Raw genomic sequence first — 27,840 nt, forward strand, 5'->3', positions numbered from 1 at the left:
GAAGAGTTAATAACTCGCTTCTTTATTCATGAGCAAATTGTTTAATGTTGCTCCAACTTCTGCATCATATGAGCGGCCTACACACAGTGTTGCGTGTCCTCCACAGTAATGGGGGTCCAGTGAAGTTTGCTGTCACGAGTGGGGAATGACGTGCGCCGTTGCTTCAGGTAGCAGTCACACACACACGGCACAGGTGAAGCAGCTGTTGGGGTTTAGTTTTCGGAGTGTGCAGAAGCTGCTGCTCCTCGGGTTACATAAGAAGCAGACACGGCGGCTCTGTGCACGCCGCTGTTCCAGCTGCCCTCGCCTATCTCTTTAAATGAGACTGAGCCTCTCCGCGCTGCGTGTGTGCATGTGTGTGTGGAGGAGAAATTACGAGACAGAAAGGGCCACTGTAGGACTCGGCGATCGAAAACACAATAGACGAGCTCTTGTGCTTGGATGCGAACGACTTTGCAGAGGAGCCGAATGTGGTTTTGTGTCTATGGCGCATCTTTAGCTCGGCGATTGGACGCAGGACCAGCTCGTAATCATTATTTATTTCGCCCATTCTGCGCCGCACCGGTGGAAGAGCCGTGATCGAGGCAGCGACAGCGACGTGCTGATCATGGATTAATGCCCGAGTGATTTTTCATCTACAAGGTAAACTGCGGAAAGGGCCGAGGGGAATGTGTCGGTGATCGCAGGGTGTAGGCGTGTGTGGCGGGGATGGATGGATGGCGTTACTTTGTGGCAGCAGCATCCACGCCGCAGCTCCTCCGCGCGCAGCGAGAAAGAGGAGACTGCAGGAAGAGGGTGATGTGGGTGAATGGCGGTGGATGTTTTAGTTCTTTGTGTGCACGGTGAGGCCTTCAGGAGCCGGAGCTGATCAACCGCATCGAGCTGCGTATTGTTAACAAACACAATGACGTCAACGTCTGTCAATGACGCACGCTCTTTGGTTCTTGTTTGTTTAACAGTGAAACAGGCTTTAGGAATCATTTGGGCTGCGATGTTTCCTTTGTGTTGCTGTTGTTCCCGGTTCCACCCATGATGCTCCGTCAGCTCTCTGTGGGCCCGCTGCGCGTTTCTGCGCTTCACATTTTAAAGGCTCCTTAAGTAGGTCAAATTTAGAAAAAGCAGCATGTTAGGAAAGCCTGCTACCAAGAGCTGCCTCGAATCTAAATGTGTGGAGCATCTTTTAATAATGCAGCTCAGGATGGTTGTTAGGTCATTCTTGGTAAAGGGCCACATCCTTTCACATCCACACCCATGCAAGTTTCTCACGTGTGGATGTTATCGAATAAAACCGTCTCAGTGGTGTCACAGGGTTCACCAGAAAACAGCTTGTTTCAAGATGGCAAACAGTGATATATTACACGTAGTGATAAACAGGCTGGCCTCGTTTCCTTTAATCTGACAACAACTACACCATCGCTTCACTGGGAGGATTCTGCTGCTCAGGCAGGGGTCACTCCTGATGTGTCACATGACTTCATTCACACATAGCAGCACAAAACAGTGGTTTTGTTCAGTTACGCTCATCGTTGATAGAAATGTTTTGGCTGTATTGGTCTTTGAGTTGTTCTTTTTCTCCAGTGAAAGCTCAACACTTTAGACAGCGCTGAAAATGGGAATTATCTGGTTTTCTTTTCCCATAAAGGAACACGGGGCCAAACATAAACATGTAATAGGAATTTAGTGGTACTGTGATGTTTGCCTCCTGGTGAAGTTCTCTTACTTTTCTCTGCATGAACAAATGTGAAACACAGAATTGTAGGTTTACTCAGGTCAGTGCTGTCTCCGTGTGAAGCTGCGATTAAAGAGTTGGAGGAGCCACTTGACAAAGGCCCAAACTGTCAGCCTCAGTGGAGAAGATGCTGGTTCAGATCCAGCCCAGGAACCAGTCTGCACATGCCAGGCATGAACTGCAAACATGTGTCACTTTCCACTGTCCATCAGGTTTTACATCACCATTGAATGAGAGGCTACCATCCAAAACTGACGCTTTATAAAGTTTATAGTTGATCATGTGAACAAAGAAACGTGTTTTTGAAGAGAAGCTTTATGGTGAGAATGTTTGAGGGAGTCGAGGTTCAACCTGAAGAAAACTGTACCGGCTGCTACGGGCTGATACGTTGAAGCAGGCAGACAGAATTCGTCAGCATCCAAACTTCAGTTAAATAAGTGCATCAGCAAGGCAGGAACACCTGCTGTGGAGCACGGCACACTAAAGCTGTGGAATAAGCTTTCCAAAATGAAACTGGTTGAGCAGCGATATGCCACAAAGGTGCAGCAGAGACCTGAGTGTCGCTTTCCTGTCCACTCTCAACTATTCTGTCGTAATAAAGGTTAAAGAAACTAAACCCAACAGTACTTAAAAAAATCTAGTCTGTGCAGCGATTACAATCATTTAAATCGAACATATCCAAACACTCGGCTACTAAAAATGTATTTAAAGGGAAACTTAGCAAAGGGACATTTGAGCAGATCTAAGTTGTGCTTCAGAATAGAAAAATCCTCTAATTGTCCCACAGCAGGAAACAGCAGCAAAAAACACACGTAAACAAACAGAAACACACACAATCTTTACATATTTACATCATGGACAATAGTTACCAAACAGAGTACTTATTAAAATGAAAGAACAAATAAGTGGCAAACTCAGGTTGTAGTGTGCAGACGGAGCAGGACACTGAAAGGTGTTTAAATAGTCAAGAATATTTAGACTAACTAGAAAAGTGCTGATTGTGTACTTTATGCGTAGTTTTGAGCCTGCATGTATCACTTTTGTATTCATTTAAAAGCAAGCAGATGCTGATGGCAGGTTCATCATCATGTAGCTCGAGGAAGAGTCAACTCCTTCTTCACTTCATTGGCTGCTAGAATTGAACGTCAAATCCTTCTCCTCACATAAACTCTCCTGAGTGGGTGCGCCCCACCAGAATATGTATGTCATTACTATATTACCCAAGCAGAGCTCGTAGAAGCTTGGTTTGGGTAATAGCTTGGCAGAGTTTCCAGCTCCTGTCCTGCTCCAACACACCGTCTCTTAGTTGATGTAAAAATGCTGTGATTGGCTCATGCTGCGTCGGGAACTTCTCGTTATACCTCCCAGGCTTTTACATGCAGCTGCTGAATGTGACTGATTACTCTCTGCCATCATTTCTTGGTGTTTTTTCCAGTTTGATCTGTATTTCTAGCGTCTCTTTTCATGCAGCACATGGCTGGCTCTTCCTGAGCCCCATTCTACCTAAAAACATGCGACCCTTTGCTGCTCCGCTGTGTCTGTGCTGCACGTCTTTTGCCTGCGTTGGTCTTCTGGCTGCACATGTCACAAGTTTCAGATTGTAGTGCTTTTACCAGAGTTTGATAATAACATCCTAACTTTATAACAAAAGTATTGCATTAGTCTATATATATGAACATGAGAGCAAACATACATATTTACATGGTGATGAAATTAAGCCATTCATAGACCATCTGCCTCTGAATGTGATCATGTGTATTCTTTTATATCCAAAGCAGAGTTAGCACATCTGTTTCCTTCTCTTCATATTAAAAGGTGAACAGCTATCTACTCTGACCAGCTCAGAGGAAAGAGAGAGATGAGGACACAACGCAGAGTGGAGAGAGAAGATGCTGAACTCGTATTTTATATCTGCTCACCAAAGCTCTCAATATGTGGTTATAAGAGATGTCAGTGCTGAGAAGGCATCACAAGAAATACCAACCAAACGGTTAGAGAAACTCATGCCAGGTCACCAATCTGATCCATGCTTAAGAAAAAGAAATGCACACAAAGACCACAGATGATAATTAAAGTGAAGTCTCACACTTCTTTCCTTGGATAAGAAAACTTTACAAAATCCAAGCCAGTAGCACTGATCCATCCCATATGGAAAAGATATTTATAAATCTTATAAAGTTCGTATCTGTCTTGTGTGAAACTTGTATGAAAAGCACACAAGAGTGAAAACACATATAAGATCCCTTGAAAAATTATATAATGAAACTTGCATGTTTTGGATTCTTACTAAAACAATATATGAAAGTAATGAGAAAGTGGCCACTTTCATGAGTAAATCATATAAGTTTTTACTATTTCTTTTCCATATGGGATATCACTGTCAAAGTCTACAATCAAGACACGTCTACGTGAATGAAAGGCTCACAACACGATGCAAACCACTGTCAGTGCAGTAACACTTCAGTGGACCTGGGTCACCCGTGGTTATTGATGTGAGCGCTGATAGAAAGAGGTGGAGTCTGAGGTGTACATGGCTACAGTTCTGTGAAAAAGTCTTTGCCCCTTCCTGACCTTTTCTGTTTGCATGTTTGTCATGTTTCATGTCATCAAACACATTTTAATGTTAGACAGAGAAAATATGATTAAATGAAACATACACGAGCAGCCTGAGATGCTTTGACATCTCGAGACCACTCCATCAGTTGCAGCTAGCGCTCCAGCCCCAGACCATCACACTACCACTGTTGGCAGGATGCTCTTTCTATGAAATACTGTGTGATTTTATACCAGATGTAATAAGACTCCAAAAAGTTCAGTTTCACAGCATATTTCCCCTAAAGTCTTTTTTTCTTTGGCAAATCTAAGATGAACCTTTGTAACCTTTTATGGTCACCTTTGTGCTTTGGGCTGAAATATTTTCCTCTGAGCTGAACTAAGACGAGTGAGGCCTGCAGTTCTGTAGATGTTGATCTGGGCTTTTTTAGGACTTGTGTGATTTGTTGACGCGGCCTTGGACTGATTTTGTTAGTCTGGCCACTTGTGGAAAGGCTCATCACTGTTCCAGGTTTTCTCCATGTGGTTTACTAAAGCCTTACAATGGTTTTATAACTCTTTCCAGACTTACAGATGTCAGTGACCTACTTCTGTCAGATCTGCTGATTTCTTAATTCAGCAGATCTGACAGAAGGTCAGGCCTGGGTGTGGCACATGAAACTCAGCTTTCCAAAAAATGTGGTTAATCTCAGATAATTCAGTTCATTGATGACTCTGTTGGCTCTACCCAACATATATATACTGATAACTCTGTATATAAGAACCAATCCATGGTAAATGCTTTTCTACTCTATCTGAGCACTCTTTATACAACACATTCCCTCACTTGCACTTTTTTCTACACCTAAGTGCTTTCTATCTAACATTCACAGTCATTCATATCCAGGGATGCAGTTTGCTCAGAGAGCAAATATGAGGTTCAGTATCTTACCCATCTTACTTTTGGCAAACTGAAGGAGAGAGACCACAAACAAGTGTCTGACAGTGGCTGCAGTAAAGGTTTAGCAGAGCATCTCAAAGGATTCAGCTGGATAAATTAAAAAAATATAAAGTGTAAGAATAAGAAATGAAAACAAAAATATTTAGAGGTTTTGATAGTTTCTCTAGTTGTCTTGATGCTCAATCATGCAAAAAAAGTTGATTCAGTTCATCTGGATGTTTTCAGTGGGAGAAACGTTTCATCATCATCAGGTGACGTCTTCAGTCTCAGCTGCAGGTTTCAATCTTATAAACAGGATATTTGCATAATTAGTGAAACCAGCCCACTGAAGGAACAATGGGCTGTGATCATTAATAAAACTCTCATGACCGTTGATCAAAGCTCACTGACGCCACGTCCAGATGAACAGAATCAACCTTTGCTCCAGTCGGTTTTGAGCCTCTGATCATCAGCAGTGTTTTTGACAAATCCTGAGAGAGGAATAAATCGTGTCAAACGTATCGGTGCAAGAACCTCGTGGACTCGAGCTCCTCATTTACATGAACACACTGGAATTTATCAGTGCAATAAATTTCCTTTAATAACAGCAGTTTGTTTTAGTCATTAACGGGATTGAATCCTGCATCAAGGTCCAACAGGACACGTTCACAGTCAGAGGCCATGAGACGATCGTCCGTCGCCTGTACTTGAGTAGATTTCTGCAGCTGATTGACAGAAATGCATCTTTGATTAATTGGAAGACAGCTGGGACAAGTGAAGGCTTAAATATTGTAACGACAACACCCTCAAAAGACTCTACAGAGTCGACTAATAAAGAGAAACTGATCAGATTTAATGTTGAAGTAAAACTTCAATAACAAAGTTGAACAGTGTTGTGTGGACAGCTCTGATGCACATGTGCAAACATGGTTTGAACTTTTTGAATATATCATAAAGCAGTTTGTAAGTCAGGCTCTCAGATGTATGAATGTACATGTACAGAAATATAAGAACGATCTTATATTTTATAACATCTTCAGCAGAGATATTCGTGACATTAGGTAATATTTATTATTAATCCCTTTTTAAATAGATGAGCCCTGTGAGCGGGTTAGGGTCTCTGTCAGGAAGTGTTTGAACACATAAACACCTGCCCGCTAACTTAGGTCGGCCAATCAGCAGCTCGGTACCAGAAGTATAACTTTAGAGGTGACGTGCATGTTGGGCAGGCCTTTGGCACTCTTTAAGGAGTCGACTCAGTTTGTTTCAACATGTTTGGTTTTCTTTATCCTGTTTGTACATGTGCAGCACTTTGTGACGCCTGCTTTCATGCTAACGTGCTGTATAAATAAAGCTGATGTGGTCTGGACCTGTGCCTGTGAGCACACAGTTGGTTTGTTTTTATTAAAAAATAAAAAACTAGCATTAAAAAGGATTGTCCTCTGTGCCTCGCTCAGGACGATATTATCCAGTTATTTATTTGTGGTGTTGTGATTATTCCCACTGTGGTAATGCAGATGAATGTAAAAAGGGCTTCTGGTCAGATTGGGGTATTTCAGGCCAGCTGACTCATCAAACCCTGTTAGTGAAACGTAAACGAGACTTCGTAAGCTAAGTTTGGACCTGACAGTTTGTAAGAAGATGAATCAGACGTCCAGTTTCTCTGCCATGAATATTAAACTGCTGCCATTCAGCTGTTGAAATGATTGTATGTTCCCTATAGTGATACTCAGAGATATAAACAATATTGTGACTGACAGTGAAGCTTACAGTGGGCGTCACAATGATTCATAACAGATATTTCCAACAAACAAACAAACAGCTCTGCACCTCAAAAAAGTAACACAGACCCACCTTCATATAACATGTGGATTGATAAAGTCAGAGAAATTTACCAGATGGAGAAAATAACATCTGCTCTGCGGATTCAGAGAGAAAAGTTTACTGAGCGTTGGCGACCCAAACATGCTTTACTGTTTCAATAGTTTAGCACAGGTCTGTTTCGTTTTGTTCATTTATGGCTAAGTTTGTCACATGTTATTTAATATTACACAAAGTTTTTGTTGTGTTTTCTTTTCTTTTTGTTGTTGTTTGTTTGTTTGCTTGGGTTTTGTGCTTCCTAATTGCAGTTCTTATTTTAATCTACATTTCTGCATTGCGGTTCCTGTAACTGTCTTGTGAACATTGACAATGTTGTAAATTATAATCAAAATTGAGTTTAAAAAAAAAAAGTAACATAAAGGAAAAAAGTCCAACATTGTGATGGACTTTTTACATTTGTGAAAATTTGTGAAAATTTGTGAAAATTTGTGAAAAAGTTGTTGTATGGCAGTAATAAATATATTGAAGTTACTGGGATATAACAGATATAACTAATGTTCAGGCCTTTGTTTGAAGAAGAATATTTAACAACATTATATTCACTGAGTTCATGTCAGCACTTCCTTTTTGCTGCTACAGGATATTTTAACTGAAAATAAGCAAGATGAACGTCTCTCTACAACAGCTTGGTGGCGCTGCAGAGGTAGCCAATTAAATTAATAACAGTAACATTTATTTGAAGTCATTTTACTTTTTCTAAAGTCTCATTAAAATTATTATCAGTCCCTCGCTGGATAAAAATGTCTCATTTGTAAAACTGCTGTAAAGTTTTATATTTGTTGCTTATTATTATTATCCATCCATTTCCTTCTACTTCTTCCGGGCCTCCTCCCAGAGCGCCTCACCCAGAGCGCCTCACCCAGAGCGCCTCACCCTGAGCGCCTCACCCAGGAGGCATCCTTGGAGAGTAGCGACTCTACTCTGAGCCCGTCTCGAATGAAGGAACGTCTCCCATCTCTAAGGGGGAGGCCGGCTACCCTTTTTTCTGCCACTTATATCTGGGATCTCGTTCTCTACCCAGAGCTGTGACCACAGGTGAGGGCAGAGCTTTGCTGCCATGCTCAGCTCTCTCTTTACCATAAAGGACATGCAGCATCTGCATCACTGCAGCCGTGGCCTCAATCCAGAGCGAGCCACCACCCCAACAGAACCACATCACTTGCAAAGAAATCCTGGCCACCAAAGTAAAGCCTTCCTCCACCTTCTATCCATCCATCCATTCGCTTCCGCTTATCCTTTTTCAGGGTCGCGGGGGGCGCTGGAGCCTATCCCAGCTGTCATAGGGCGAGAGGCGGGGTACACCCTGGACAGGTCGCCAGTCTGTCGCAGGGCCAACACACAGGGACAGACAACCATTTGCACTCACATTCACTCGCACATTCACACCTAGTGGCAATTTGGATTATCCAATTAACCTATCCCCACAAGTTGCATGTCTTTGGACGGTGGGAGGAAGCCGGAGTACCCAGAGGGAACCCACGCAAACACGGGGAGAACATGCAAACTCCTCACAGAAAGACCCCGGCCTGATGTTGGAATTGAACTCAGGACCTTCTTGCTGTGCGGCAACAGTGCTAACCACCGTGCCACCGTGCTGCCCATTCCTATAAAATTATGAACAGGATCAGTGACAAAGAGCAGCCGTGGCAGAGTCCAGCTGCCACCACGAGTCTGACTGATTTCAAAAACGTGGACCAAGCTTCTCAAATTGTTGCATAGGGAACGTACAGCTTGTAGCAATGGGCCACAGACCCCATACTTGCAAAGCACTGAGGTCAAATGCCTTCTCCAAAAACACATGCAGACTGGTCGGGCAAAAGCCCTCAAATCTCCTTGAGAGGACAGAGAGTTGGTCCAGTGTCCCACAACACGGACGCATCTGAGGCTCGACTTATGGACAAATTCTCCGTTCCAGTAGTCTGGCATAGTCCTCCCCAGAGAGGCTGAGGAGTGCGACCCCCCATGTACTCGGGGGTCTGGTCCATTCGAGTCTTGCCCCCCATCACCATGCGATGTTGTAGAGATGTGTCAACACAGCAACCAGGGACTGAAATATTTAGATTTAATGTCTAACAACAAACAAACAGAACAAAAACACACTGAGACACACACTGACATACAACCAAAGCCTCATTTGAATCTAAACTTCGCGCTACTTTCCTTCAGCTCTTTGAATTTCTTGAAGCCTTTCTAGTTAAAGTCACTGGGTGTCACTCACAGTGCATACACATCTGTGCAGGTGCATTTAGCCTCTCCTGAGGCTCCGAGGATCCTCATGGTGTTCAGAGTTAAGCAGCACATCTCAGCTCCTGCTGTGGTCGTGTGGGTACCACGGGGGTATTACGCACAGTCTCAGATTACTGACCTGTAGCATCCTGGTCTTAGCTGATAGGCGTGGCATGCTAGCAGTTGTACTCTGACCTTTGACATCACATGACCTTTTCTCCCAGAGAGCCACAGCGCTGCATATTTCTCTTTTTCAGACCATCTCTGTGACGTATGTCTGTGAGGCAAAATCCCACCAGATCAGCAGTTTCTCAAACACCAGCCAACCACATTCACTCAAATCACCGTTCTGGTCCTCAGCTTGAACTTCACCAGGTCACCTCGACCTTGTAAGTGCACTGAGTTGTTGCTAGGTGACTGACTGATTAGGTATATGTGTTAGTAAGCAGATGAGCGGGTGTACCTCATGGAGAACATGCTTGGCACGTTTATTCTTTAAAGGAAAAACAGAGAGAGCAGCAGGACCCTCTAAGACCTGCAGCAGCAGGCGGTCTGTGTCGATGTTTTAGTCTTTAAAGCCTGAAACTGATATTTGTGCCTTATTCTCAGTCATTTTGTCATGTAGTAATATTTTTATTTACAGTGTAGTTTGGCTTTCTGGTTTCCTTCTTGCCCAGTCTTTATGTGCTCTGTCTGGCTGCTGATTGGATGCCTTTGTATCACCCCTGCTTTTAATACTACTCCACAATTTGGGTTAAAGACTTTTATTTTATTCTGTGTTTTTGCATGAATGCCATCCATCACTTTCTTAACCGATGGGCCTGTATGAGTGGTGACAGGGTGGAGGGTCGGGTAGACCCCGGACAGGAGAACCCACACAGAAAGCTAACTGATGGATAACAGGCTGACCTCTGTTCAGGTCAATTTTATTTATATATCACAAAATCAAACAGTTATAACTTTATAGATTGCCTGAATTATTTCACACAAACTCTTTGCAGTTGTTTCAAATATACAATATTTCATGAACACTGTGGGAAACAGACTGTGACACTCCACAGCTGCACCCACAGTTCATAATGCTGAGTCAGAATCACATGTGAGGGATCAGACTACTGATATTTCCTCTAATGACAATATTGTATGTGTACATGTTTGTTTATTTGTTTGTTTATTTATAAGGAACCCCATTAGCTTCCACAACAGTGGTTGCTCGTCTTCCTGGGGCCCAAACCATCAAATACCACCAAATAAAATGTTACACAATGAGTTGGATGCAAAATGTCCACATAATTTGGCTCTTACATCCACAATAAGGCTGGATTTAACATCCTGTACATCCCTTAGAATGCTGTCCAACCTTTTGTTAGTTCCATCCATGATTAATTGGACAAATGTCTTAAAGTATGTTGCTGTTGGTGAATCAGATCTTTGTAAAACTCCCGTTGCTGTTCCAGCATAGCGTTCAGCGTGCTAACACTGACATCGCTGTCATCCTCTGCCGGTAGCGCCTTAACGGCCTTCGGGGGCATATCGACCAGATCGTTTTGTCCCCCCACCCGTGAAGATCGCTTCGTGTGCAATGGAGTTCACAAAAACGTATACGTGAATCAAAAAATGTGACTCAAATTATACGTGATACGGTGCGACGTTCTTTCTTTCCACGCTCGTTGGGCCTCTTATTCGGTTAAAGAGAAGCTGCGTGTTTTACTGTAACTTCTCCAAAGGAGCCACAATGGATGTGGCACATAGCAGCACCTCTGCTAAGAAGAGATGTGACAAAAGCTCTATAGGAAGTGTGTTTCCTCTACTCAGGAATGTTGTTCATTGACTGATTTCTATATATTAGTTCTTTTCCTTAAACTTGTTACATCTGTAACAATGTCTGATTTAACTAGTCTGTTACAGTTACTGTTGTGGAGCAACTGTAACCCGCATCATTTCCTGTTCTGATTTAGTGCTTAAAGAGAGAGAAGCCTGTAACATGGGACAAAAATCAAGATAATTGAATTCAGTTCAGTTTCATTTAAATAGCACCAAACTGACAACAGTCACCTTAAAACATTTAATATTGTAAAGACTCCAATAATACAGAGAATTAAAGAAGCCTCTGTGAACCCAAAGATCTCTTGTTTTACACAGACTATTTCCTGTGAATCAGTTAAAGCTGTTTAGCGCTGCTGCTACGTGGCACAACTGTGTGGAGCATCATGTTGTGTTATCTGTGTGGTCTCTATGGTAATCTGTGATATCAGAGACTGCTTCAGCTGTCTTTGCTCTGATGGCTTCTCCTGACGTTACTCTGGAGTGTTTGCTTCCTGAAACATTTCATTGTGCTCGCTGTAGCCACGGTTGCTGACAACACTGGCGTATTATGTAATGGATGAACCTTGTTTATGCTGCTGCAGAGGCAGTGCCAGTCTGCTGAGGAGCTGACAAGACATGAAAGTGAGAAAATGCACAATGTGTTCTTACTGAAAAGTGCCGTTGTTGTGCACACATGCACATATAGCATGTAGCATCACATCGAGCTGTGTTAATAGAGTTGGACGGGGAGATAGTGCTGTGCGTCTGAGCACCACAGTCACCATGTTATATAACTGAGTGCTTTGAGCTTTCATGCTACTGATACAGGGAGGCCACACAGAACAGGCTCCTTTACACTGTGCTGTCTTTTACTTCGATATGTCAGGTTCTTTTAAACGTTAGTAAGAAGACCGAGTGTTAGGGCTACCTAACACATCCCAACGATGCAACATGAGGGTTACTACAGACTGGCAGCAGATGGGGATTGACCAGCAACCCTCTGATTAGTAGATGACCAGCCTAACCTCCTGAGCTACAGCTGACTTACCTCCAATAGCAGATGTTACAGTGATACCAGCCCTGGTAGTTTCTCTGATGGCAGACTGGTCCTGGCCAGTGTGATTCACACTGAAACACGTTAACTCACCTGGATCCAGGTTATCCAGGCCCCACCCTGGAGCCCGGTCTTGGGGACAGCTACATGTGTCACTCCTCCTGTGGACCCTCCACCCACAGAAAGGCCACGAGCTTCTAGTGCAGTATGGACTGGGCAGCGATACTTGTGGGAGCATCTCTGGGTCTTCTTAAGCAGTGAGGAGCGCTGTGGACCAGTCTGTCATGGTGACCAGAGAACAAAGCTGTGGATTTGGCTCTTCTAATGTTGTGGGTACTGACTGAAAGAAGGAGATGACAGATACAGGCCTCTGGTTTCTGAGCTCTCCCAGAGACAGAGACACTGAAAGGAGCCAGTGAAGTAAAGGTGTAACTACGACACGTCCAACAGACGGGAAGCCCGGGGTAGATGCTGAGATGATGTTATGATGTCCTGCAGGAGGAGCCAGAGGAGGAGGCTGGGGAGGCGCAGGGGGCTGCTGCCTGGACCAACAGAAGGACTTTGTTATTCAGCTGCTGCTTAGATGCACAGCCTTTACTTTGAAGGTGAAGCAGCAGCTCTGCTTCCTGCAAACAGGACTTACACGTGACTCCTACTTCATACAGAATGTGCCATTTTAAACACAGCAAATTCAAAATATTGGACACAACAAGCTTCTGTTTATGGAAATGTGGGTAGAATAGCTTTTTTTTAGAGTTTTCACAGTGGACGCAGTTTGGTTAACTTAATAGTAGCTACTGTAATTTGTATGAAACGAATGTTTCGGAGTATAGCTGTAGTTACTGGCTTAGAGCACGACGCCAAAGGAAACACACCTGTCCCTCGCACGCCTCAGCACCCGTGCTCTTCCTGGAAGGCCCAGCTGGAAGCACGATAAATGAAACAACATATTTAGACAAACAGCATCAGATCTGCTCACAGTGGTCTAATGAAAGTAGTCATATTTCTGATAGTGAAGACTGACAGGAAAGAAAGAGGGGGAGACATGCAGGCGGCGGGCTCAGCTGTGCAGCGTGTGGTCGTCAGCTCATTCCATGAAAGCAGAGATATTAAAGAAAAGAACATTATAAATCTGCACTATCAGTTTGAATAGTTTAAAATGACCTCAGATGTGTTAGGCTTGTAAATCAGTAAATTGTTTAAATCTAAATTCTTAATCTTTTCCACAGAAACGTGTTAGAATATCATTTTTCATTCCTTTGTAAACGTGTCTCCAGTTTTGTCTTTCAGTGTCTAACGGCGCTCTTTGCATTTGCTTTCTTTCACCAGATTCCCGATGTTGAACATGTCCACACCGAGTGAGCTGAAGTCCTCCTGTGTGACTCGTAACGGGATGGTGAAGCTGCCTCCCAGCCAGCCCAACGGCCTGGGCAGTGCAAGCATCACCAAGGGGACGCCTGCCGCCAAGAACCGCCTGTGTCAGTCCTCCTCCGTACCCTCCATCCTTCCTCCTCCACCATCTTCTCTATCCTATCACCATCACCACCTGGATGGTCCGGGTATGCCCCACGCTGCAGCTCCTCTCCTGCCCTCTGAGCCTGGCAAACCTCTGGTGGGTCTGAAACCGTCTCTTTGCCAGCTTCCTCCTCTCACCCTGCCCAAACCCGTACTGCTGGAGCGCCAGCTCGTTCTGGATGAGAAGCTGCTCAACCGGCTGCTTTGGTACTTCACCACAGCGGAGAAATGTGTACTGGCGCAGGTGTGCAAGACGTGGCGCAAGGTGCTGTACCAGCCCAAGTTCTGGGAAGGAGTGACGCCCATCTTGCATGCTAAAGAGCTGTACACCTTACTGCCCAATGGGGAGAAGGAGTTTGTCAGCCTCCAGGCCTTCGCTCTGCGTGGATTTCAGTCGTTCTGTTTAGTCGGTGTTTCAGACCTTGACATTTGTGAGTTCATTGACAACTACCCGCTGTCCAAGAAGGGGGTTCGGTCAGTCAGCCTCAAGAGGTCCACAATCACAGATGCTGGTTTGGAGGTAAGTCGCAGTGTGTTTGGAATAAAACGTTCAGTCCAAGCCATTCCAGCTCTTCCTCGCAGTTTCATCAGCAATGAAAGCACCACCATTGATGTACCAATTTATTCTCACTATTTGTGGATCATTAAGAATGTAGATTTTACTTCCCCGTGTCTTAAATTGCATTTGTGTTTGATCTTTATGAACTGCTGTTTTTCTTCTCCTCTCTTAGTTCATGCTGCACAGTTATTTGAAGATGAATGTGTGTGCAGGTGAAACCAGGTGTCTGGAAACAAAAACCGTTTGTTTCCAGACACCTGGTTTCACCTGCACACACATTACTTTCATTCATTCATTATTCTCATTTCTTGTGTTACAGAGTTCAGTCTGAAGCACAGTGTGAAACGAGCACATAAACCACCTTTGGCTCACTTTCCCTGACACAAACCTCGTGTGTTTTTATCACAGTGAACAGTAGAACGTGTATTTTGCTGAGACAAACTGGTGACACAGTTAACCAGCAAAACAGAGATTTTAAATAACTGGCAGCTGTTGTACTTTCACCCAAACTGTTTCTGTCTTTAAATCAGTTTCAGCCCTGATATTTAAGGCATCACTGCTGATGACACTAATGCAGCAACAATATTAATGTGAATTAGACTCTTTCTGCTGAAAATAAAAGGACTTGTAACCAGTGACAACTGTTGCATGAAACATGGGATTGATGTGTCAGTAATGAGAGCAATGATGGATTTTGCATAAAAAATGTTTCAGTTGTATTTGCGTATATGTGTTAGCTCAGACAGCTGATTTCTCACCTTGATCATTGAAGCTTGATCGATGGTCTTTGTCCTGCTGATAGAGCGCCAGTTTATGGTTTCCTGAACACAGAAAGTAGACAGCTGATCACTTCATGGTCAGCTTAGGTTTGTGCTGGAGCCTGTAGGCGGCTAACGCAGGGCTAACGCAGGGCTAACGCAGGGCTAACGCAGGGCTAACGCAGGGCTAACGCAGGGCTAACGCAGGGCTAACGCAGGGCTAACGCAGGGCTAACGCAGGGCTAACGCAGGGCTAACATACACACTCACATTCACACCTTTCACTGTCCTGTGGGAGGACCCCACAGTGATTGGATGATTACTAGATATTTTAAAACTGGCTTTTAGATCAGAATTTATGGTTCTCCTGATCACTCTTATTGATTAGCTAGTCCCCATAGTGCAGTGTGCCAGTAATAGCGATCACAGCTTTCTAACACATGGTATATTGAGAATGAAAGATTGTGGGCTCATTAATCTGAGCACAGATTGTATTATTGCGGTCTTTACCTTATAATAATAGGAGCCTTGAGGCATCTGTTGTTGCCATTTGGCGCTGTATAAATATATAAAATTGAAATTAACTGAACTGAAAGATTTGCATGACTGCTGGTGTCAGTGAGCTCACCATAAAACCTGTGGGGCTGCCAAAGGTTTATTGCACGTCAGACACTACGTCTGATAGTGATGACCTCAGGACTTTCTCTCCTCGCTCTGTAGCCTCATACAATGATTTCATTCATTCGTTTCTTTAGATAATATGTTGTCCAATGTGACTTTACAGTGTCTGTGGGTCTAATTACATTTCACGTGTTATTTCTTGTGTTTCAGGTTATGTTGGAGCAAATGCAGGGCCTGATGCATCTCGAACTGTCAGGCTGCAACGATTTCACAGAGGCTGGCCTCTGGTCGAGCCTCAACGCTCGCCTCACGTCCCTCAGCGTCAGCGACTGCATCAATGTGGCGGATGATGCCATTGCTGCTATCTCACAGCTCCTGCCCAACTTGTCAGAGTTGACCCTGCAGGCTTACCACGTCACTGACACAGCCATGGCCTACTTTACAGCCAAGCAGGTAGGAAGTTAAAATAATAATGCTGCCTAGTTTAGCTGTCCTCAGGCTTTTTTCTATATTGGACTTCTTAAAATCCAAACAACTTTTTTGGCTTCATCTTTCTTAATGGCAGTAATTCCTTACTACTTACTGACATAATTAAAAAAGTAAAATTCCTCCACAGGGCTACACCACCCACACTCTGCGGCTTCACTCGTGCTGGGAGATCACCAACCATGGCGTGGTAAACATGGTCCATAGCCTGCCAAACCTGACTTCTCTCAGTCTCTCTGGCTGCTCCAAGATCACCGATGATGGTGTTGAGCTGGTCGCTGAGAACCTGCGCAAGCTCCGCAGCCTGGACTTGTCTTGGTGCCCTCGGATCACGGACATGGCTCTGGAGTACATCGCCTGCGACCTGCACAAGCTGGAAGAACTGGTGCTGGACAGGTGAGTGCGCACGTAGACGGAGTCTGTAATCAGGTCATATTTATACAACAGGAAGTTACGATAATTAATCTGCTTCAGTGGCAATAAAGATACAACTCATGCTCATGCAGGTATTAAGGGTAGGGATAAATGTTTACAGATGTGGAGGTGTGTGCTGTGTTTCTCATCCATCTAGCAGTGCTGCAGCCAGAATGAATTTATTTTGGTCACTTTAATACACGGAGGGTCTGTGAGAGCTGAATAGTGGACAACCTGCTCTACAGTTGCAGCTGGTGTTTTATTGGTGCAAGAACTTGTAGACTTGGCCGATTTATCTTTAACACAGTGATGATTTAGTATGCATCAAGTGATTTTCTAATATTTAAGTGTCTATTTCAGTCCTCACATTTGAAGGCAGCACCTGTGCGCCACATGTTAGTGTCCATGTGGCACTGAGCTCCTCTGCTGTCAGTGTGAGGAGCATTTGTCGAGCGCAGTGATGTTCTGGGACAGGAAGAAACATTTTCATTTAAGGCTTTACACACATAAAATCTTTTAAAAATATTTCCAGACTCATCTATCTGTAATAAAGCCACTCACACTGAATCTGCAGCTTTCATTTCTTAGAACTATAAGCACATCTGAACAATCAGACCTCTGATTGGGCAACAAGTGCACTTGTGATTTAAAACACACATTTTATGGAAGCAGTAATCCTGTTTTACCTCAGACACGCAGGTAGATGCTCCGGTCAGTCGGCTCTCTGAAATGATTTCTCTGCCTCCTCAGATGTGGTCCCAACTCTCCCAACAAGAGCTCAAACTGCCCCACTCACATCCTGAAATATGTACAAACGCAGTCGTGAAGCAGCTTCCACTCCTGGATCAAACCGTGAAATCCTCCCCGCTGCCGCCTTTCCTGGGAAACGGATGAACCGAGAATCTCACTTTCTTCCTTTTTCTTATTCAGAAACACAGCTCGTCATCGCCTAACGTCAACTCTGTTTTTTTCACAGTGTGTTTTTGAGGATGACGATTTGCAAGAACACAAGGCTTTCAGTGTGTGTGTACACAACGCACTGCTTCTTCTCACTTTCCCCAACATGCTCAGTGTGTAAACACCTTTACTCGTTCATTATTCATGTAACAATGACAACATGTTGTTGCTGTTGTATCATAGCTTGCTGTGATACGACAATAATATTAAATATAACACAACTTCAGTGAAAAACTAAACTTCAGTAACACAGGAAGTACATTTGGATTCCATCAATGTTCTGACTCAGGATGGCAGTGGGCCAGAGCCTATCCCAGCTGTTTAGTGTGAGCTTGATTATGTCATTGGGGTACTGATGTGTTTGTGCTGTGGGGCTTGACACTTCATGTAAGCTCACTTGTTATTTTCTAATTTAAATTCAATTCAATCTTATTTGTATAGAATCAAATCACACCAACGTTCTCCTCACTATTGTTAGGTAAGACCCTACAATAATACAAATGACACCAACAGTCAGACAAGCCCCTATGAGCAGCACTTTGGCGACAGTGGGAAGAAAAAACTCCCTTTTACCAGGAAGAAACCTCCAGCAGAACCAGGCTCAGGGAGGGGCGGGGCCAGTTGGGTGTGACTGGAGGAAGATGGGATAACACAGTGTGGAAGAGAGCCAGAGATGAATTATGATGTATAATTAAATGCAGAGAGGTGTAAAAACAGACAGTGAGTGAAAAGATAGTAAGAGAAGGAGAAATACTGAGTGAATCACAGGAAGCCAATCTAAGGGAAGATTCAGGCTCTAACTATATGCTCTGACAAGAAGACAGGGTGTCTGTTTCCAGAATGCAAGCTGCTTAGAGACCATGTTTCTAAGCTTTTCAGCGCCGAGTACAATAACCTCAGTTTGATCTGAATTAAGAAGCAGAAAGTTAGTGGCCATCCAGGTCTTTATGTCTTTAAGACATTCCTGCAGTTTAACTCATTGGTGTGTGTTATCTGGCTTCATGGACAGATAGAGCTGGGTGTCATCTGCATAGCAGTGTAAATGTATGCTATGTCTTCTAATGATGCTGCCTAGGGGAAGCATGTATAATGTAAACAGAATTGGTCCTAGCACTGAACCCTGTGGAACTCCATAATTAACCTCAGTGTGTGAAGAGGACTCTCCATTTACATGCACAAACTGGAGTCTATTAGATAGATATGATACAAACCACTGCAGCACAACCATGGTTCAGCATTCGTTAACATTCTCCTTTTACTTCGGTTGCTGTTTACACACAGTTGGCTGCAGCTTTCCCGCCACTAGCCACACACACTGACAGCAACAAACACAGACCCTAGTTCCCATTTTGGAGCCGGCGGGGTCATGATTGCAGATGCCGTGCAGACCGCACCCTGCCACAAGTACCTTTAATACAGCATGCTCTAATCTAATAATAAAATGTATTTCATTTATTTAAATGTAACCATTCTGGACCACACACTCAGCTCTTCGTCACAGTCTCAGACTGTCCTGTGTGTTCGCCAGCTGGCCCATCATTGGCTGTGTTTTCTAACTTACAATATCCGTATATATATATATATATATATATATATATATATATATATATATATATATATATACCGGATACCAAAGATAAAATACTTTGCAGACTTGTGCAGATATTGATTTTCAGTTTGATGTCCTACAATTGCATCTCTCCCATAACATCCTGTTTCACCTCCAACTTCCTCGAAACAGCATGACAACAAAAAGGATGTAAATCCATCCCCAGTGACTTTCCCAGTTCTCATAGTGAATTACTGAGACACATCATCTCAAACTGGAAAATTATTTCACATCTCAGCAACAAAAGCCTCCGGATGTAACTGATAAGTGCTTCTGTTTACATCGCGTCAGTGAAACAGTCAGCCAGGGTTAGCAAGTGTGTTTACTGCTGTTGTGAGAAAGCAGATGTATCTCCATCCCGATCCCTAGCTCACTAGATTTTTGAAAACCATGATATCAGTCTTCTGACTTCAGTCTCACCTCTGACCTCTGAGACTGGCAGGGGCTCAAAGACAAAAAGACAAGCAAACATACAGTCAAGCATCAGCTCTCACTGCCTGCCGTCCCTCACCACTGTCTGATGATAATGTGCTCAAATCCTCTTCCCAAAATCTTTATTTTCTCACTAAGTTTCCTGTCATACAAGAGCCATTAAATACTGTAGCCGGTCTGAGAGACATGACGCTGGGTTAAAAAAGGATCCTCACGGTAAATAAAATACCTCAAATCCTTGTCAGCAAAGTAATTACAATGAAAATACTTTGATTCCAGATCCTAACACACTTGGTGGAATTCCACTGAAGTAAAAAGTCATATATCTGCAGATGTAATCTATGAGGGGCCGTACAAGCCAAAATTCATTCTTTCACTCTCACATAGTTTTATTTTAATTTTTATATTTAGATATTTTTATTCTCATGTTTACACTTATTTAACACACACATTGCAATATTGTGCTCTCTTATACATGTATTTTAATGTACATATTTACATATTTGCACTCTAACATACATGCATTTTCATTTATGCATTCCTACATTTTGCTCTCATTTACATGCATTCAATATGCATTTAATCTCACAAATAATATATGTATGTAAGAAGAGAATGCATATGTGTGAGAGTGAAAGAATGAATTTTGGCTTGTACGGCCCCTCATAGTAATCAGTTTAAAACCTGCATTCAGGTATAATGTTACAGTGACAATGTGAATTTGACTGTAACGTTTTGAGGCCCTGCTCACCATGACAGGACAGTAGAGTCGTGGCACTGATGTTTGACACCTCAGTAGTTTTCAAAGTTAAAAACTTAAATAACTTTTGACCTGTTTTAAATGTAATTTAAATGTAAGTGAAGGAGTAACTATACGCTGATATCCTCCCTGCTGCTGGAACATCTGGAGGATGTTCATGAATACACACACACACACCTGACGTTGTCGCCCATAGCCGTTGGCTGCTGTTTGGTTGCGAGGACTGAAAGTTGAACCATGTGCTTTTCCAATATTATTCTAAACTATTTATGAAGTTTGACTATCACTCAAACACACTGTTTCCAGTTCAGAGTTTCAATAGAATCACAGAATTCAGTGTTTTGTTTCTAAATCCGATGGATTTAAATTCTGCCAGGTTTCCTTTGTTTGGCAAACAGCATGAACACAAACACTTCGTTGGCCTTTCTGACCTCTTTTACAACCTCGTCAACATCAAAAATGAATGCCATGATCGGCTCTCTGAGAGCATGCTCTAATAAGTCCTGTGTGACCACGTCCACACACAGCCCTCCACTCAAACGTGCGTCATTAGATGAAGGTGTAATGTTGCTGATTGTGTGATTTTAGGTGTGTACGGATCACGGACACAGGCCTGGGATACCTGTCGACCATGTCATCATTAAGAAGTCTCTATCTGCGCTGGTGCTGTCAGGTAACAACATGACATTTAGCATTAAACAGCATCTGTATGTGCTGCAGTGCAGCTATAGCAACAGATCGTAGCTGACACCGTACGGCTCGTCTTATTTTTAATGTAAACCTCGCAGCTGCTTTAACAGTAATAGCATCTTACTTCTAACATATTATATCCAGACTAAGCAGTTCTTGTCGTTGTTGCAGGTGCAAGATTTTGGACTGCAGCATTTATTTGGCATGAGAAGTCTTCGCCTACTGTCTCTTGCAGGTATGATCATCATTTCCCCAAATAAAGTCCTTTATAATGTGTTTCTGTTGTATCTGAGTTAGTGACAACCCTGTTTGTAATATAATACATGGAAATAAAAACAGAAGGCACTGGTTTCCAAATAAAAAAGGATTAACCACGGCACACTGCAGGCCTCCAGATTCCTTTATGGTTTCATCTGTGACATTACACACCTGCTCTTCATCAGACCAGAAACATCGAGCAGCTCCATCAATCATGTGTGGGCAGTGGATGGTAAATGCACAGGTGCTTACACAGCCTCTCCCAGAACAACAGTTAGCTATTCTCTGATGGAGAGTTCATCAAAGAGTATTTAGACACTGAAATGGGTCAAAATGCATGATGTATCATTTCCTGCTGACCTCACACAGGCTGGCCAGGGGCAGCCAATAGGATTGGACGTGGCCGGCCGGCTGAACAAAGGCTGTGCCAGTCCAAAGTTTGTTTTGACTGACACTGTAATATTAAAAAGGTGCAGAATCACACAGGTAGTTGAGCTGAGTGCAATACTCGGTTTTGTTTGCTACAGAGTTCTGAAATGAAACATATGCAGGGGTCACATAGTTCAAGAACTTAGTTGCAAAGGATTTGTGAAGTTTGTCATCTGCAGCACACAGTCATGAAAGCATCCGTATGTTAGCGGCACTCTTGCAGGAGTAACTGGTGTACAGCTGCTCCACTCTTCTAGACTGAGGCTACGTCCACACATAACCGGGTATTTTTGAAAACGCAGATTTTTCTATACGTTTGCACCTTTCGTCCACACGTAAACGGCGTTTTTGGTCACTGAAAACGGAGGTCTTTAAAAACTCCGGCCAGGGTGGATATTTTTGAAAACTCTGTTTTTGCGTTTACGTGTGGACGAGAAAAACGGAGAAAACGCAGCGTCAAAGGTGTGCACCTTTTTTAACGTCACACTGTGCGCCACGTTATTGTTTCGGTGAAATGAATTTCTACAATACTGTTACTGTTACTTCTCTCTGCAGTGTTTAAATGCTTACATATACACACACAGTTACTGTCCCTCCACACATACGACTCGGTTCTGCTTCTATGCCCCAGCTTTGTTTACTTTTTCCCACCGAGGCTTCTAGACTTCTGATTGGCCAACATTTCTACACGGTTAGGAATATAGCGCCACCTGCTGCTTTGGCGTGTTCCTAGCAGCGTTTTCCTTCATTTCTGCCTTTACGTGTGGACGGGATTATTTTTTAAAACGAAAACGGAAAATCTCCGTTTTCAAAAATACCCGTGTACGTGTGGACGTAGCCTAAGAATCCAAATGCCGTCTCTGGGAGTTACAGTTCCTGGGAGGGCATGTGGGGGTCCTGTTACCACTTAATAAAAACGGAGATCTAAAGGACTTCAATATTATAACAACTCAACCAACCTTGATGTGTTAAGCATCTGTCGTTTATTATTCCACCAGAGTGTATCTGCCATCACCAGTGTGTGAATGTGTGTGTGGATGACTGGATGTGTAAAGTGCTTTGGGGTCCTTAGGGACCAGTAAAGCTGTACAAATACAGACCAGTTACCAGAATAACCAAAGGACTAAATGAGGAAACATCCGTTAACAGAATAGGAGTGTGCAGTCAGTGCACAGGTGCAGTCAGTGCACAGGTGCAGTGTGCTCCTCTGCTCTTGTCTGTATGTTGTTCCTGATTCCACATTTTGAGCATCTGTATGATCATGTGATCGTAAATGTAGGCTGTGTGCTGTCGCTGTGAGATAACAAGCCATCAGAAAATATCATCATTTTCACTACTGACAGACTTTTTATGGAATAAATATTAATCACCGGAGAGAAGCGATCAGTGCTCTTCTTTAGCGAGCCCCCAGCTGACGTGCTCTTCTGCTTTGTTCTCCTAGGCTGCCCCCTGCTGACCACCACCGGTCTGTCAGGCCTCATCCAGCTACACGAGCTGGAAGAGCTGGAGTTGACTAACTGCCCCGGAGCAACCGCCGAGCTCTTCAAATACTACTCGCAGCACCTGCCTCACTGCATGGTCATCGAATAAGGCCCGTGACCGACAGACCACCATACTTCCTGTTTTTCTCACTCTTATACTAAACGCTAACTGCTCCTCTTGTAACACTGTTGCTCATTACCTGACCCTACACCCAGCCCGTCTTCCTCCACACCACTCCATTGAGTAGACTGACCCACAGCTGGACAGAGAGGAAGGAACTCAGACGATGGTACGTGTCAGGATGGTATCTGAGGAGATGCTGGAGTAAAGAGTTTGATGTAACATCTCAGAGCAAGTTTTTTTTGAAGACGGCATCTTCAAAGACTCTGATAGTGTTGACTTAATGGATACTGACGGGCAGATGCAACACGGGAAGTAAAGATTGATGTGTTTTAGCTGTTGGAACTTACATACACGGCCACGCGCCGTAAACATCCTGTACATGGTGAACGCAGTCAGTGCACGTCCTCAACACCACGAGGACCGACATCTCAGACTGAACCCATCAGTCGGTGTAATATAAACGCTTTATTCATTCTTTTCTCAGAAGTATTTGGCGCTTCAGTTTTCTTTGTTTCGGGAAAGCCATATGTCATCGCACCATACGCCACACGCCAGCTGGGAAAACAAGTTCAATCAGCGACGACGGGGATGGGAACATCTCTCGTTTTCTCCTTTGTGTGTGTCAAGTGTTCGTCGTGGACGTGGAGCGACCCATCGTTTCGGAATAAAACACCTGAAAACTAAAGTAATAAGAAACCACAAACAATCACGTCTGTTCACGTTTGGTTTGGTTTGCACTCTGGCGTGCTCCCTTTGCTTTCGTGCTCCTTTCCATAGTTTTTGCACACAGGTGCAGTTTACAGGCCTGCAGAGAGTCTGCTAACGATGTGATGCTCGTGTCTGAGATGGTGAATAGAAGCGAGTTACAAATGTGACGGGACACGTGCTCTCAAGTTCAGTAAAGAGGTTTCGACTTCCTGAACTCTGAGCGTAACGTTTAGTGTCTGAATTTGAACTTGAGCTCACTGAAGCTTCTTATTTATTGTGTGCAGTTTGCTAAAGGTTACTTTCAGGCAGTGAATGCAGGCGGGTAAATCAGAGAAACTATTCAAAACCACTTTAAACTATTAGAACAACGTCCAGTAGAAACATTGGTGAGAAATGTTGCCACTAAGCCACAGTCAGAGAAATCATTTGATGTAAAAACAAACAGCATGATGAGGTTTCACGTTTCCAGTCCAAACTGGGCTCTAAGCTGCCTTCTTCTGGCCACTGGTTGTAAAATGACACTGGTAACCGTGACATCAGTAACTGGGAATCCCGCGGGTTAAAGACAGGAGCAGAAGCAGACAGGTGTAGGTATGCCACCCCTAACCACGCCCCTCTGACCCAGTCGACATCAGCTGTAAACTGTAACGTGAGCAGCTTGACCGGGGCTTTGATTCTGCAGCACATACAGTAGGTAAGAAAAGACAAACGCTCCCCGTAAGCCAAAGAATCTGAAAGTGGTCCTCCACCCTGACGGAGAGCCTCCATCCTGCCTCGCTGGTTGAAGAGACGCCTCGGCGTCAGCCATCGTTTGCTTGTGACAGATGTTGCTTAAATGTGGCCGCTTGTTTCTAAGTGACGACGGTGAAACGGACCGACTGTACGAACAATGTAGAGCATGCATGTTTTTGGTTGGTCTGCCTTTTTGTTACAGGTCGGTTCCTTTTAGATGTTCTTCAGCATTTCTTCATTGGACATGAATACATTTATTTATTCATGTATTTATTTATTTATTTGAATCAGTTTGTGTCTGATGTAATTTATTTATTGAAGAGATATTCTTAAATCAATTTTGTGTTTGTTTGAGAACTTGCTTTTAATCTGGACTTATTTCATTTATTGCTGCTGCGATGATGATTATAACCATGAACCGCTGACATCAGTGTCAGACTGTGTTCCCCTTTCTAAAAATAAGGGAGCAGAAATTGGCAACTATTTGTGATTGTCCTGAATATGGCAACAAAATTTATATATACACACACATATATGTGTGTGTGCGCGTGTGTGTGTGTGCGCTTGTTGAAGGTTGAATGGAAGATTATTAACACAATACTGGATTTGATTGATGTAAATAAGATCGGAGCATGATCCAGCACGCTTGTTCTAACATACCACTTTATTCGTTTAGAGAGAGACTTTTAAAAACACTTTATGGTGGCATGATAAACGGATGGTTTTCTTATTAGTCTGACTCGCTGCTTAAGTGAAAATCTATTTTTATACATCACCACACTCACGTCCTGGTTACCGTGCCCTTTGCAGGCATCTGCAGATTAACTCAGCATTTATTCATTTATTCACTCAGAGTTCACGTTCGGACATGAACCAAAAAGGACCGTTAGTCACGTTCTTACACGCAGTCAGTTTTAATGAGTAATGCACAACGTGTGATTGAAATCGCTGTCACACTCTTGTGCTCCTGCCTCCACTCCTGATCAGCTTTGTTTGTGCTCTGTCAGTATTTTTGCTTCCAGCAGCTTCACATACATGTTTACGTAGGAGCGCTGGGACATGCAGCTGCATCCTCACCACAAACAACAAACTCCATCATCTGCCCTTGAGTCATTTCTACTACAGTATTGTGTCGACATCTGAGGAGCTTTACAAAAGCAGCCAAATCGTTTACTGAATATGACACGCAGACACACACAGTGTGCGCTGATATCTGACCATATAATGACTGAGAGGAAGAGCAGGCCTGAGAGCTTCCTGTGTCGTACTTGTACCTGCTGAGGTTTGAAAAAGCATCTTTCCTTCTGAACAACAAAGTGGTTTGGAAACATGAAACGAGCTGATGTGTGTATATTTAGTGACAAAATCCATTTTGTAATACTAGTTAAATAAACATGTACTGCTCTAAACTACAGGTTGAACTATGTAACAAATAATCTGAGTTAAATCACTTCCTGTGCCGTGTTCTGAAGCTCCCAGGCTCATCATCCTGTTCACTTCTTTCACGTGACACACATGAGCTGACGTCCAGCCATCACTAACATATTAATGTGAGGAGCTTGGAGAGAAAGTGACTGTTTCCAGCTCTTATCCAAGTTCTGAGACCAGCTGGTGGAGAGTCCCAGATTTGAAGCTAGTGGGACGTGTTCCTTACTATCGGTGACCCAGTATTGGATCTTCCTTTTTTGAAGTGCAGTAGAACTGGATGCTTCACATTCAGACACAAACGGCTTCATCACAAGGACAAAAATCCTGAACGACGTAGAGTAAGCTGTGCAGAGCAGCTCCGAGCACAAACAGCCACCTCCACAGGACTCTGCTATGAGTCTGCATCTAAAGGTCAAAGGTCACTCTTTGAACACCACTGTGAGACACCAGCTGTCTGCCACACGATGTGTGATATATTCACTATGTGACAAACCTCTGCTGATTCACGCCTGTTTCTGCACCTCGGCTCATGTGATGAGGCTAGGGATGCAACGATACCAAAAAACCGATACGATACCGATACTTGGATCTGAGTACAAAAAATGATACTTCTGCCACACACACACACACACACACACACACACACACACAAATACAATTAATTGGAAGACAGGTTTTATTTTATTCCCTGCCGATAAAAAATAAAATCTTAATAAAAATGACCACAAAAAAATTTCAAGTGAAAAATAAGCACTTCTGTTAAATTATTGCAGAGTCTCCACATTGTAATTTTACAAAATATCACTGAACTATTGGCACTGTCTCGAGCTTTCAGAATAATAAATAAACAATAATCTGTTTGGAATAAAATAAATACAAATTAGGTTTGAGAATAAAATAAACTTTTAAATTATTGCAGAGTGTCCATATTGTAAACAAACAAACAAAATAATTATTATTAAATAAATAATAAAATATAAAAAATTATAAAATATATAATAAATAAAATAATAATTGCCCCCCTAGTGGCCAATCTAAAAAACTACAACAGAAATGACAAGCCACCCTCTGATTAATGAAATAAGTTGGTATCGGTTAACTTTTACAAGTATGAGTACACACACATTTTACAGTATCGGCCCCGATACCCAGTATCGGTATTGGTGCATCCCTAGATGAGGCACATAATCAATAGTGGGTCAATGACCCTCTTACTCCCACTAAGGCTCACGTACGGGACTGTCCACCAGTTGGTCTCAGAACTGAGAAATCTTTTTGAATAAAACGTCTTCAAGAAATTTAAAGAAGTCCAGTCGCTCGTTAGATCACCATGTCTGACTGAGAACCTACACTTATAACATACATGTGGCCCTCGAGCTGTCAGACACAATATTTTACCAGAGAGAACGACAAAGACGAGGCCGTGCAAAGGACGCCCCCACGCTGAGTTAAGGGCTGCTTTTTCACATCAGTCTCATTTCCCTTGTCTGTACTCTGTGACACAGGGAGGTACTACTTCATACTGTGCTGATCCAAATGAGGCAAACAGTCCAATCACAGCTGTACATTGTGTAAAGTGTTGAGAACAAAATGATGTAACTATGATGGAAACCAAAATCCAACATAACCCTTAGACGACAGGATTCAGACCTGCACCGTACGATGATACTGAAACACTTTTATGGGTAAAACAATAAATAAATTAAAACTT

General features: G+C 43.2%; 1 protein-coding gene across 3 annotated transcripts; it reads left to right on the forward strand.

The window, feature by feature from the left end:
* The first annotated feature begins 66 nt into the window (after positions 1-66).
* fbxl16 (F-box and leucine-rich repeat protein 16) lies at positions 67-27,840 on the forward strand. Of its 3 annotated transcripts, none has more exons than XM_085155642.1 (7): positions 67-167; positions 13,498-14,203; positions 15,832-16,074; positions 16,238-16,503; positions 20,868-20,952; positions 21,141-21,204; positions 23,098-27,840. In XM_085155642.1, the coding sequence occupies exons 2-7, from the start codon at positions 13,505-13,507 to the stop codon at positions 23,244-23,246; spliced, it is 1,506 nt and encodes a 501-aa protein (XP_085011768.1). In that variant the 5' UTR covers positions 67-167; positions 13,498-13,504; the 3' UTR covers positions 23,247-27,840. The 3 variants fall into 3 exon arrangements, 2 of the variants coding, with proteins under 2 accessions (XP_085011768.1, XP_085011767.1); XM_085155641.1 differs by lacking the exon at positions 67-167 and adding an exon at positions 188-642; XR_014873557.1 differs by lacking the exons at positions 67-167; positions 20,868-20,952; positions 21,141-21,204; positions 23,098-27,840 and adding exons at positions 188-642; positions 18,227-19,047 and having other exon boundaries at positions 16,238-18,185.

This window comes from Neolamprologus multifasciatus, chromosome 4, assembly GCF_963576455.1.
Source record: "Neolamprologus multifasciatus chromosome 4, fNeoMul1.2, whole genome shotgun sequence".
Classification (NCBI taxonomy): Eukaryota; Metazoa; Chordata; class Actinopteri; order Cichliformes; family Cichlidae; genus Neolamprologus; species Neolamprologus multifasciatus.